A 12,500-nucleotide genomic window follows, 5' to 3' on the forward strand; every position below is an offset into this window, starting at 1 on the left:
TGATAATTACACCACTCCTATTACCTTACCACATGGACACAAACAACGGGATTTCTTCAGAACAAAAGTGTCAGAACAAAAATATGCAACAAAGTTTGGTTAAATCCCTGCAATGTACGAAGATCACCAAGAGGGGAATGTTTTGTTTTTTTTTTCCAACAAAAGTAGAGTTACTCTTTAAAGTGATGGAGATAGTAAAGTCTCTTTTTCCTATAAAAATAAAAAACATGTTATATATACCTCCTCTGTGCAGTTGGTTTTGCTCAGAGGAGCCCGGATCCTCCTCTTCTCTGGCCCCTCCCTCCTGTTTAATGCCCCCACAGCAAGCAGCTTGCTATGGGGGCACCCGAGCCGAGTCACAGCTCCCTGTGTCCATTCAAACACAGAGCCCAGCCCCATCTCACCCCTGATTGGCTAGCAGACCGATTGACAGCAGCAGCAGCCAATGGCACTACTGCTGTGTCTCAGCCAATCAAGAGGGAGAATCTCAGATGGCTGAGACACTCTTGGACATCGCTGGATAGAGAGGGATACAGGGCCATCTTTAACACAGGGCAAAAGGGGCAGCTGCCCTGGGCCCAAAGCAGCTGCCCCTTAAGCCCGCACTGCCTGCAAATAGTTGATAAGTGGATTTGAGAGGGTCCAAGAAAATATTCGTCCAGGGTCTAATCAGTAATAAAGACGTCCCTGGAGGGACCTCAGGTAAGTATTAGGGTGTGCTTGGGGGGTTGCTACACACAGAAGGCTTTTTATCTCAATGTATAGAATGAATCCTGACTTTACAACCCCTGTGTTGTGTCCACTCCTTCTGTAGGGGGCAGTATAACCTGAGGGTTAAGGACTTCCTGTGTCCCTCAATGGACAAGAAAGAAATGATTTTGCATTGGCTTCCTCTGTATCAGCAGTTTATGAATTGCTGAGCTCTAGGACTATGTGACCCGGTCATACAGATTAAACAATAGGCTATAAACTCACGATGTCATATTCCCGTTGACATAATTCTGGTTCAGGATTCGTGCCCAGCATCCGCCGCCGACCTCATCATTGAAAGTGCTGTAATCTTCTGAGGCCCAGAGCTTCTTCCCTGTGGAAATGGCGTCAGGAACCGTTTGTGTGCCGGGATAATGGGCTCTGTATGAGGAGGAGTGAAGTTCCAGATTAGCTTAAAGAGGACCGGTCATTCAGAAGCAGAACGGGAAGGGTAGGGAGCTTGGTCAGTGGGGGAGAGGAGAGCAAAATCCAATATTCATTCAGGCACATATATTGCTTTATTGGCAATAAATGACATTCGATGAACCTACAATGATGTTGCTTTACAAACCAACTGACACTGCTCCTGAGCGGGGGTTCAATACATACAACTGGGATTTGCAACGGACACTGATCCTGAGCGGGGGTTCAATACATACAACTGGGATTTGCAACGGACACTGCTGAGCGGGGGTTCAATACATACAACTGGGATTTGCAGTCTATGAGGGATTTAGGCTTCCATTCAATGCAAACCAAAATTGAAAAATAATCTAGAAATGTTCTGATCCATCTACTGGGATCAGCTTTACCCCCATCCAGGGCTCAGATCACGAGGGAACACAATAATCTTTGGATGGGCAAGACAAATAAATAGGACTCCGCAGCACTGGGGTCTTTTATTTCTTTAAGGGTTGGATCTGCATGGAGTCTGTGTTCTTTTATTGGAGATATTTACCCAAAAACATATAGGGAGGTAAAAATTTTAGGTAAAACGGGCTCTAGAATGTAGAGAGCATGTGAGCTCCTCTAAGGCAGAGTCTAAGTGGTACAAAATATGCCAAAACTGTATAAAACTGAGGATTATAAAAATATAGGACTGCAGTGACATTAAAGTGTAAGCTCCTCTAGTGTGGAGACTTATGTGACTGGCTCAGTGTACAATACTAATATATATATATATCAAAACGAAATATCATCACCATTTTTACCAACTATATAAAAAAATAAAAAAAAATAATAATCTTAAAACCAACAATATAAAAATGTATGACATATATATATATACACACACACAATGTATACACACACACACAATGTATACACACACACTTATATTGGATTGTTGGATTACTATTACTGTTTTTATTTGTAAACATTGTTATATACACATTTTTAGGTTGGCGTAATAGTAACAACAACTAAACCAACAATATAAAAACAAACCAATGTATAAATAAATAATAATAAAAAAGACCAATATAATGTATATAAAGAATAATAAAAATAAACCAATGTCAAAATTAATATAACATTTTAAATTATATACATTTTTAGATTGTTGGTATTTTTAGGAACACTACTACATTTTGTAATTACACAATTTTTAATTTTATCATTTTTATTTGATTATACATTGTATTATTGTTATTTTTGATTAATACTGATACATACACATTGTATAGATGTATACTTTTTTGTGGCTTTATAAAAACAGGGCTCTAAGGGAATATATAAGCAGTGCAAAATGTCAATGGTGAAATATCAGGTGGAGTTACTCCTGGCAAGCAGCCAGCAATCAATTATTTTTTCTGGTTGTTCCTAACAAGCGAGGAAAAAAAACAAAAAAAAACAAAACAGGCATATATAAATATTTCCTGCTATTATAATTCTTAAGCCCCGGTTCACACTTATGCGAGTGCGGGGTTCGCATGTAATGTCGGAGCGCACTGCTCCTTCATTACATGCGATCGGCTGTGCGGTGCGAGTTTAGCCATACACTTTGTATGGCTAAATTCGCACCCGCACCAAACTCGCACAGGACCCTTTTTGGAAGCCGCATCAGGATCGGATCGCACAGCGGTTCACACTTGTGCGATTCGATCCTGTGCGAACTGCAAGATCGCACTGCGATATGCGATCAAACTGGGGGTGTCGTTAAGATTACATTGACACCCCCAGCGTATCGCATATGGCAGTGTGAACTGTCGGGGGTGCGTTTGCGATGCGGAAACCGTGTGAACCGGACCTTACACTGTATCAAGTGGTGTTTGGTGTTTCCTAAAAGATTATATTAGCAATTAAAAAAAAATCAAACGGATGGTCAAACCTTCCCTAATCTTCTGGAATTTTTTTTTTTTTTTTACTTCCTGTCCAAATGACGGCTATGAGACAGAAAAGGAAGGGAGTGAAATCCCTGCAGCAGAGACTCAAGACAAAGTGTATAACCCCAGCAGGGCCTGTAGCCTTTCCCTACACTACCTATAAATAAAGCTTTGGCTGGTGTTGGGCTTTAATATTTCCGAATGATGGCCTCTGGGTCAGTAGTGGGGAGAGGAGCAAACGCCGAGTCCTACCCTATCACATCGATCACCCCGAGGAGTTCCGAGTCCTGCATCATCTGGTACGCGATTGGCTGCCAAAGATTATCGCTGGCAACGATCCTCACCTGCTCCAAACCAAACTTATCCAGGGTGTAGCGCAGCAACTTGTGGAAGAGAGAAAGAAAAAAAAAATGTGTAGGGTGAAAGCGAGAAGTGCACAGTATAGCCGCTCCCATCAAGAGGTTGGGGACGCACCACCACGTCGCCTGTTAAATAAAAACCATGCAACAGAAAAGCAGCACAAAGCAGGGGACATCAATGGTGAGGCTGCAGAATAGGACTGTGGGTATCAGCGAGAAAAAAATAAAATAATATAAATCTATATATAAATCTATATATATATAAATCTCTCTATCTATATCTCTCTATCTCTCTATCTATATATATATATATATATATATATATATATATATATATATATATATATATATATATCTATCTATATATATATATCTATATCTATATATAAATCTATATCTATATATATCTATATATAAATCTATATCTATATATATCTATATATAAATCTATATATATCTATCTATATATAAATCTATATATATCTATATCTAAATCTATATATAAATCTATATATAAATCTATATCTATATATCTCTATATAAATCTATATCTATATCTATATATATATCTATATATAAATCTATATCTATATATATATATCTATATATAAATCTATATCTATATCTATATATAACACATTAATAGCTGAACTCCAAGAAGATGTGAAGTGTACAAAATAATGCAGCTCTAATCATTTCTGCGTCTATTTTTTTTGCCGCTTCCCCTCCTACACTGCATGTCTTAGCAATTCCCGACTGTCATAATGACAGCCAGGAGTTAACCTGTAAGTACTGAAGCTGCTGCTGTAAAAGAGAAAAAAAAAAAAAAAAAAAAACCCCCGTCTAAGCCTGGGTTCACACTGATGTGGTGCAGACTTCGCATGTAATTGTGCTGCGATTCCTGCGTGAATTACATGCGGTGCCTCTGGGGTTCCATTTGAGCCACGGATTTGCATGGCTTAAATCACACCACATTCACACCAAACTGGTGCAGGACTATTGTCCGTAACAGAGTCTGATTCAGCAAATCGTGCTGTGGTTTGCAAACACACACTAATATATATACACACAAACATACACTATCTCACAAAAGTTAGTACACCCCTCACATTTTTGTAAATATTTTATTCTATCTTTTCATGTGACAACACTGAAGAAATGACACTTTGCTACAATGTAAAGTAGTGAGCGTACAGCTTGTATAACAGTGTAAATTTGCTGTCCCCTCAAAATAACTCAACACACAGCCATTAATGTCTAAACCACTGGCAACAAAAGTGAGTACACCCCTAAGTGAAAATGTCCAAATTTGGCCCCAAAGTGTCAATATTTTGTGTGGCCACCATTATTTTCCAGCACTGCCTTAACCCTCTTGGGCATGGAGGTCACCAGAGCTTCACAGGTTGCCACTGCAGTCCTCTTCCACTCCTCCATGATGACATCACAGAGCTGGTGGATGTTAGAGACCTTGCGCTCCTCCCCCTTCTGTTTGAGGATACCCCACAGATGCTCAATAGGGTTTAGGTCTGGAGACATGCTTGGCCAGTCCATCACCTTTACCCTCAGCTTCTTTAGCAAGGCAGTGGTCATCGAGGTGTGTTTGGGGTCGTTATGTTGGAATACTGCCCTGCGGCCCAGTCTCTGAAGGGAGGGGATGATGCTCTGCTTCAGTATGTCACAGTACATGTTGGCATTCATGGTTCCCTCAATGAACTGTAGCTCCCCAGTGCCAGCAGCACTCATGCAGCCCCAGACCATGACACTCCCACCACCATGCTTGACGGCGGGGAGCGATCGCGGGTGCCCGGCTGCAATCAGTGCCGCCAGTCCCATGGATCGGCATCCCCGCTGCCTAGTGGGGGCGGGCGCGTTCCCACCCACGCCCAGGTGTGCTCCCCCAAATCACTGTACAGGTACGGCGGTTTGTGCAGCAGAGCCAGACTGCCGCAGTATATATGCGGCGTTAGGCAAGTGGTTAATGTCCATTGATGTACTAGGTACGTGATTTGGCGACAAGTGGGTAATGTGTGGCTCTGAGGCTGGATTTCAATAAAAAAGTCTACATAAAATTTAAAAAAAAACCTGGTGCACAGAATCGGATGCAGCTCTGCATAGAAACCCAATCAGCTTCCAGGTTTGTTTGGCAAAGTTTAATTGAACTGATGCAAGAAGGGGATTGGCTACCATGCACAGCTGAACCAGATTCTGTGTCCACCAGTTTTAGTGATCCCCCCCCCATGTGCACTATAACCTGTGTGGAACAGTGGTGCAGTGACTAGCGCTGGCAGTGGTGCAGTGGTTAGCACTGGCACAGTAGTGTAGTGGTTAGCACTGGCACAGTGGTGTAGTGGTTAGCACTGGCACAGTAGTGTAGTGGTTATCTCTTTCACCTAGCAGCAAAAGGGTTGCTGGTTCGAATCCCAACCACGACACTACCTGCCTGCAGTTTGCATGTTCTCCCTGTGCCTGCGTGGGTTTCCTCCGGGTACTCCGGTTTCCTCGCACACTTCAAAGACATGCTTGTTGGGTTATTGGCTGCTGTCTAAATTGGCCCTACTATGTATGTATGAATGTGAGTTAGGGACCTTACTTGAGGGAAGGGACAATATATATGTACAGCGCTGCGTAAATTGACGGCGCTATATAAGTACCTGAAATAAAAAACACAACACCTAGCAATCCTCCTGCAGTGCCATTTATGGTGAATGAATTGCACAGGGGAGTGCGTCAGGGAGAAAAAAAAAAAAAAGCAGGGAGTTTTAAAACCCAGTGGCGGGTGTCCAGTGTTACTTCGCCTTTACAGAAAAAACAAAAGGTCAACTGACACTTAAAAATCGCAAAGTTAAATACGGGCGATAAAATCGTCTAATTTCCTGACCGCTATTTCTAAATTTTGTGGTGTCGTTTCTGCAGCAAACAATTTCTACATATAAGAAGAGTCCTGGTGATGTGAACGCTCCCCCGCCCCCACCCCTCCTCGGTGACAGCGGTGGTTTCCTGTGAACGCCCGGCTCACTCCAACACCGAGGAAGAGGAAGCCCCTGGGTAATCCACCGCCCTCGCCGCTACCTACATTGGATGTCTCATCTCCACCTGAACCAGCTTTGTATTTACTGACACATGAGTACTACGAGTGCCGGGTTCTGTGACTCCAACTCACCCCAAAACTTCTATGCATGCAGGATTTACACATGTTAGGAATGCAGGTCGCACTTCCCAATAAATAAACCTACCATAGATATTCTCATCCAGATGTGTGTGTAGTCCCATAAACTTTAACCACTTCTGGACCGGAAGGTTTTACCCCCTTCCTGACCAGGCCATTTTTTTTGCGACACTGCGTTACTTTAACTGACAACTGCGTGGCTGTGCGACGCTGTACCCAAATTTGATGTCCTTTATCCCCCCACAAATAGAGCTTTCTCTTGGTGGTGTTTGATCACCTGTGTAAAAAAAAAAAAAAAAAAAAAAAAAAGAAGTCGGGATTTACAAACTGTTTAACCACTTTAGCCCCGGAGGATTTGGCTGCTCAATGACTAGGCCCTATTTTGCGATTCGGCACTGCGTGACTTTAACGGAGAAATTGCGCGGTCGTGTGACGCTATAGCCAAATTAAATTGACGTCCTTTGTTTCCCCACAAACAGAGCTTTCTTTTGGTGGTATTTGATCACCTGTGCGATATTCATTTTTTGCGCTATAACAAAAAAAAAAAAAAAAAGCGAAAATTTTGAAAAAATAATATTTTTCACAATTTTTATATGAAATTCTCAAAAAAAAAATGTAAAAATCCAAAAATTTTTAACATTTTAGGCCAATTTGTTTTCTGCTACCTATTTTTGTAAATATGCCGGTCACACGCGCTGGCTAGGTAGGGAACTAACGGTGGCGCGTGCTCGCCCCCTACAGGCTCGTGGCGGAGCGACATAGGGCTACGTCGCTTTGCCTGTAGGGGGCTGACTTCGGCAGGAAGGCTCCATGTACACGGGACGCTGGAAATGGCCGTTTAGGAGCAGTTGGGCGTTTTTTTTTAGAAGCCCCTGAACCCATCTACATGTTATCTTATCTGTCCATGTACACCTGGTCGTTTACAGTCATTTGCAGGCAGTTGCGTTCAGGGACTGTTTTTAGAACGCAATTATTTGCGTTCGAACGTGTGTTTCCCGGCGTTTCAAACGCACAAACGCGTCCGAACGCGATGACCCGCGTTTAACGTTCGCGTTTTTCCATTTTAAAGGGGAATAATTTTTTTGACCTCTAGGAACGCTTCTAAACGCAAACGCTGCTAAACGCCCGCTAAACGCGAGTACAAACGCGACCGAACGGACGTTTCAAACGTCCTAAAAATTCCAGCATTCAAAGGGACTTTTAACAACGTCCCGTGTACATGGAGCCTAAATAGTCATGCGGTGGTCGGCAAGTGGTTAACCCAGGGATTCTCAAACTATGGCCCTCCAGCTGTTGCAGAACTACACATCCCATGAAGCATTGTAAAACTCTGACATGCACAGATATGACTTGGCATGATGGGAATTGTAGTTCCTGAACAACTGTAGGGCCATCGCTTGGGAATCCCTGCTTTAACCACTTCCGGACCACCCACCATGTATTTATGTCACTACTTTGACGTTAATACCAGAGTAATATCAGCAGATAGCGGCCATAACCCTGGAAATTTTCTTACACGGCGGGTGGTCCTCTTTCACATAAAAGTGGTCTCAGCGGGGGATTTGCCACGGGATCACTTTAATGGGCCTCAGTACTCCTCAAGAGCCCTCCGCCCTGACGCAAGCAGTAGCCGGCCTGCAAATATTGAAATGCTTAGTTAAGTGGACATTAGTCTGGAGGAGTGGGCAGTCCTAGGCAGGCTGTATTTGCATACAACCCCCATATGTGATGGTGAACCTCCATGATTGAAAGAACTGTAATCCATTGAAAGAAAGGGGGATGGCTGGGGAGGAAAGTCCCTCCAGCCAGGAAATGAGGCAGGCTCTGACTTGCAGCAGCTTCTAATGCACATTGTGAGAAGCTCACAGTGTGCAGTGAAATCAGAGGAAGCCATTTCAGTTCAGGAGAGGAGCCGCTACAACTGTGCAAGACTGAAGATCAGACAGAGAAAGGAGGTGGGCTTAGCACTGGAAATAAGCCTCTGTGTAAAGGACTAGGATTCAGGAGGCTCCACAGAGAATGATTTATAGGCTCTCCCAGGAACATGCAGGCACCACACATTAGGATATACAGGTGCACCTAAAATTATCACTGACTGTGGAAAGTTTTGCATCTCATTTGGAAATCAAGGTCCCAGAGTCTGGAGGAGGAGTGGAGAGGCACAGAATCCAAAGTTGCATGAGGTCCAGTGTGAAGTTTCCACAGTCAGGGATGATTTGGGGAGCCATGTCATCTGCTGGTGTTGGTCCGCTGTGTTTTATCAAGTCCAAAGTCAGCGCAGCCCTCTAGCAGGAAATTCTAGAGCACTTCATGCTTCCCTCTGCTTTATGGAGATGCTGATTTCATTTTCCAGCAGGACTTGGCACCGCCCACACTGCCAAAACTACCAATACCTGGTCACATGATCATGGGATCACTGTGCTTGATTGGCCAGCAAACTGGCTTGACCTAAACCCCATAGAGAATCTGTGGGGTATTGTCAAGAGGAAGATGAGAGACACCAGACCCAACAATGCAGATGAGCTGAAGGCCGCTATCAAAGCAACCTGGGCTTCCATAACACCTCAGCAGTGCCACAGGCTGATCGCCTCCATGCCACGCCGCATTGATGCAGTGATTCATGCAAAAGGAGCCCGAGCAAGTATTGAGTGCATTTGGACAATCTTTTCACTAAGCCTTTTTTGTATTAAAAATCCTTTTTTGTTACTGTAGACTTCAGACCTGTCCCCCCCTTACCCCCCCCTTTTTGCTCCTTCCCCCTTTTTATTAATCATTAGTATGCTTCAAATCACAGGTGATTAACACAGATCCATCCAACTAGGTTTCTAGTATGTTTAAATGACTGTTCGGATCTTTTATCACTTATATTCGGTCAGAGACCTTGCCTGTAGTCCTGCTACTGTTTCTCCAAAAATTGTAAAATGTTGTTTACTGGTTTTTCCTGCATTCTTTATGTACCGCTATTTGGTTTTAATAAAGTTTATTGAAAAAAAAAAATCTTTTTTTATTGGGATTATGTAATCTAATTTTCCGAGATAATGAATTTTGGGGTGTCTCTAGCTGTAAGCCATAACCATCAAAATTAAAAGAAAGAAATGCTTGAAATCTATCACTCTGTGTGTAACGCATCTATATAAAATATAAGAGTTTCACTTTTTGAATTACTGAAATAAATCAACTTTTTGATGATATTCTAAATTTGATGAGACGCCTCTGTACACATGGTTTGCCCTGGATCAGCTGCTTGTACAGAACCTGTACGGCCCCCTTTACACAAGTGTGGTGCATTAACAGCTTCCGGACCCCCGCCGCACATTTACTGCGCCAGGCTGGCTCTCCTGTACTGTTAGTCGCGCGCTTGGTGCTTTTGGACAATCTTTTCACTAAGCCAACATTTCAGTATTAAAAATCCTTTTTTTTTTATATTGGTATTATGTAATATTCGAATTTTCCGAGAAAATGAATTTTGGGGTGTCACTAGCTGTATGCCATAATCATCAAAATTAAAACACTTAAAATATATCACTCTGTGTGTAACGCATCTATATAACATATAGGAGTTTTTCTTTTTAAATTGAATTACTGAAATAAAATAACTTTTAGATGATATTCTAATTTTAGAAGATGCACCTCTGTTTATTATATCCTGTAGACCAAGAGAACACCTGTGAAATTATTTGATGCAGATACTAAAAATGGACATCCTTCCGATTCACTTACCCTATGACCTGTACGGCATCGTAAAGATAGGGATCAATTAACATGGCGTGTGCTATTTCCCACTTTCCGTCTGCAGCGATGATGCCAACGTTGACCAGACCCAGCCTGTCCAGGGTACGGCGGAGAACCTCAGGGACAGAGTCAAGACATCAACTATAAACCACCACCATACTGGAACACCCCCTCCACCATGACCTCAGAATGTGAGAGTTGACCAGGAATGTGAAGGATTGAAGATGAAGTAGATTCTGGTTAGATTTCGCCTGTCTATCCTGCGTCCCCCTTTTCCCCTCATCAACATAATGAAGTCTTCAAATAAAACCATGATCACTGGGTCTCTCTGCTTCTAAACCTTTGGTCCAGGCACAAGCAGTGGGAGGAGTTGAGCAAAATATCAGCATGCCCTGATGAGTCGATGTCAGTCTGGAGGTGTGGGAATTCCTAGGCAGGCTGTATTTGCATGCAGACCACCCTAGGCAACGCCCGCACATGATACGGAGCCTTCTTGATCAAGAGAGCTGAAATCCAATGAGGGTAAGGGGCTGGGCGGAGAAAGTCAGGCTGAGGGTGAAAGATGCTGGACGTCCTCCAGCCAGGAAATGAGGCAGGCTCTGACTTTCTGCAGCTTCTAATGCACATTATGAGAAGCTCACAGTGTGCAGTGAAATCAGAGGAAGCCATTTCAAGAAGAGGAGCCGGTACATCTGTGCAAGACTGAAGGGAAGGCCAGAGGGATGATGATTATTCAGTCTTCAATTAGTCACCGAAGGACGGCCATAGACAGTTCAAATTTTAGCTGATTCAGTAGGAACCAACCGAGATTCAAACCATGTATGGGTAGGCTGAAAGTTCCAAGTGGATTGATCAATCAACTTGGGTACACCCAGCCTTCTGGATTTAGTTGCAATTATCGCTAGCAGCCGATATAGTCGCTAGCAATAATTATTACCTTTCCTCGGCAGGGACAACGTTGTCGGATCTTGCCTGATTCAGCAGGGACCAGCTGAGATTCAAACCATTCCTAGGCCAGATGATTGTACTAAAGTCGACTTATCGACCAAATTGGGTACAACCAGCCTGTTGGGTTGCGGGTATGGGATTATTGCCTGCGGCTACAGCCAATATCAATAATTATGTGTTCCCTTGGCAGGGATGGCTCCCTGAGATCATCCACTCGTTGCAGGCGCCATTCAATGTGAGGTCACTAGCTTGCCTCTCCACCTCGTCCAATCAGAGAATCAGGGATAGCTCAAATGGGTTTGAACTAGGATCGGAATGTGCCCGAGCTCATCCCTGGTGGTTAACTCTCCAAATAAAGGGGACCTAGAGTGTGGCCCATGACCTCAAAAAAGGGCCACATATTATATTGAGTGAATGCAACACTATATAAAATCAGTCAGGGAGCGTGGACAGAGGCTGCGACAGACGGTCAGGGAGCGAGTGGACACACACTGCGGGATGTGGTCAGAAAGCGCTACTTGATGGAGACAGAGAGTTAGTAGACACACATGATGGGAGACGGTCAGAGAGCGCAGACATGCCGCGGGAGACGGTCAGAGAGCGCTACGGGAGGGGGATTAAGACAGTAAGCAGACACACACCATGGGAGACGGTCAGAGAGCACAGACATGCCGCAGGGGGCAGTCAAAGAGCATTCTGGGAGACGGTCAGAGAGCAGACATATTGAAGGAGATGGTCGGAAAGCAAGTGGACACACAACACGGGAGACTGTCAGAGTGCACAGACATGCCGTGGGAGGCGGTCAGAGAGCACAGACATGCCGCAGGGGGCAGACAAAGAGCGTTCTGGGAGACGGTCAGAGAGCAGACATACTGCAGGAGAAGGTCAGAGAGAAAGTGGACACACAACACGGGAGACCGTCAGAGAGCACAGACATGCCGTGGGAGGCGGTCAGAGAGCACTACGGGAGGGGGATTAAGACAGTAAGCAGAGACACGCCATGGGAGACGGTCAGAGAGCACAGACATGCTGCAAGGAGAAGTCAAAGAGCACTCTGGGAGACGGTCAGAGCACAGACATACTGCAGGAGATGGTCAGAGAGCAAGTGGACACACAACGCGGGAGACGCTACGAGCGGGCGGACACAACACAAGAGACAGTCAGAAAGCGCTATGGGGGGGAGGGTAAGACAGCAAATGGACACATGCCACAGGAGGCTGT

The 12,500-nt window shown here is 44.1% G+C and overlaps 1 protein-coding gene across 1 annotated transcript in view; it reads right to left on the minus strand.

Annotated features, from left to right (window-relative positions):
• Positions 1-971: 971 nt before the first annotated feature.
• LOC309544073 (galactocerebrosidase-like) overlaps positions 972-12,500 on the minus strand; it is a gene marked incomplete at both ends in the record, with an annotated part of 43,613 nt that continues 32,084 nt past the window's right edge. The window contains 2 exons of the mRNA XM_082276459.1: positions 972-1,131; positions 3,327-3,457. Of these exons, the coding sequence (XP_082132585.1) occupies positions 972-1,131; positions 3,327-3,457 (291 nt within the window). The remainder of the gene's footprint in view (positions 1,132-3,326; positions 3,458-12,500) is intronic.

This window comes from Pelophylax lessonae, assembly GCF_965119305.1.
Source record: "Pelophylax lessonae genome assembly, contig: HAP1_SCAFFOLD_806, whole genome shotgun sequence".
In the NCBI taxonomy this organism is placed as follows: Eukaryota; Metazoa; Chordata; class Amphibia; order Anura; family Ranidae; genus Pelophylax; species Pelophylax lessonae.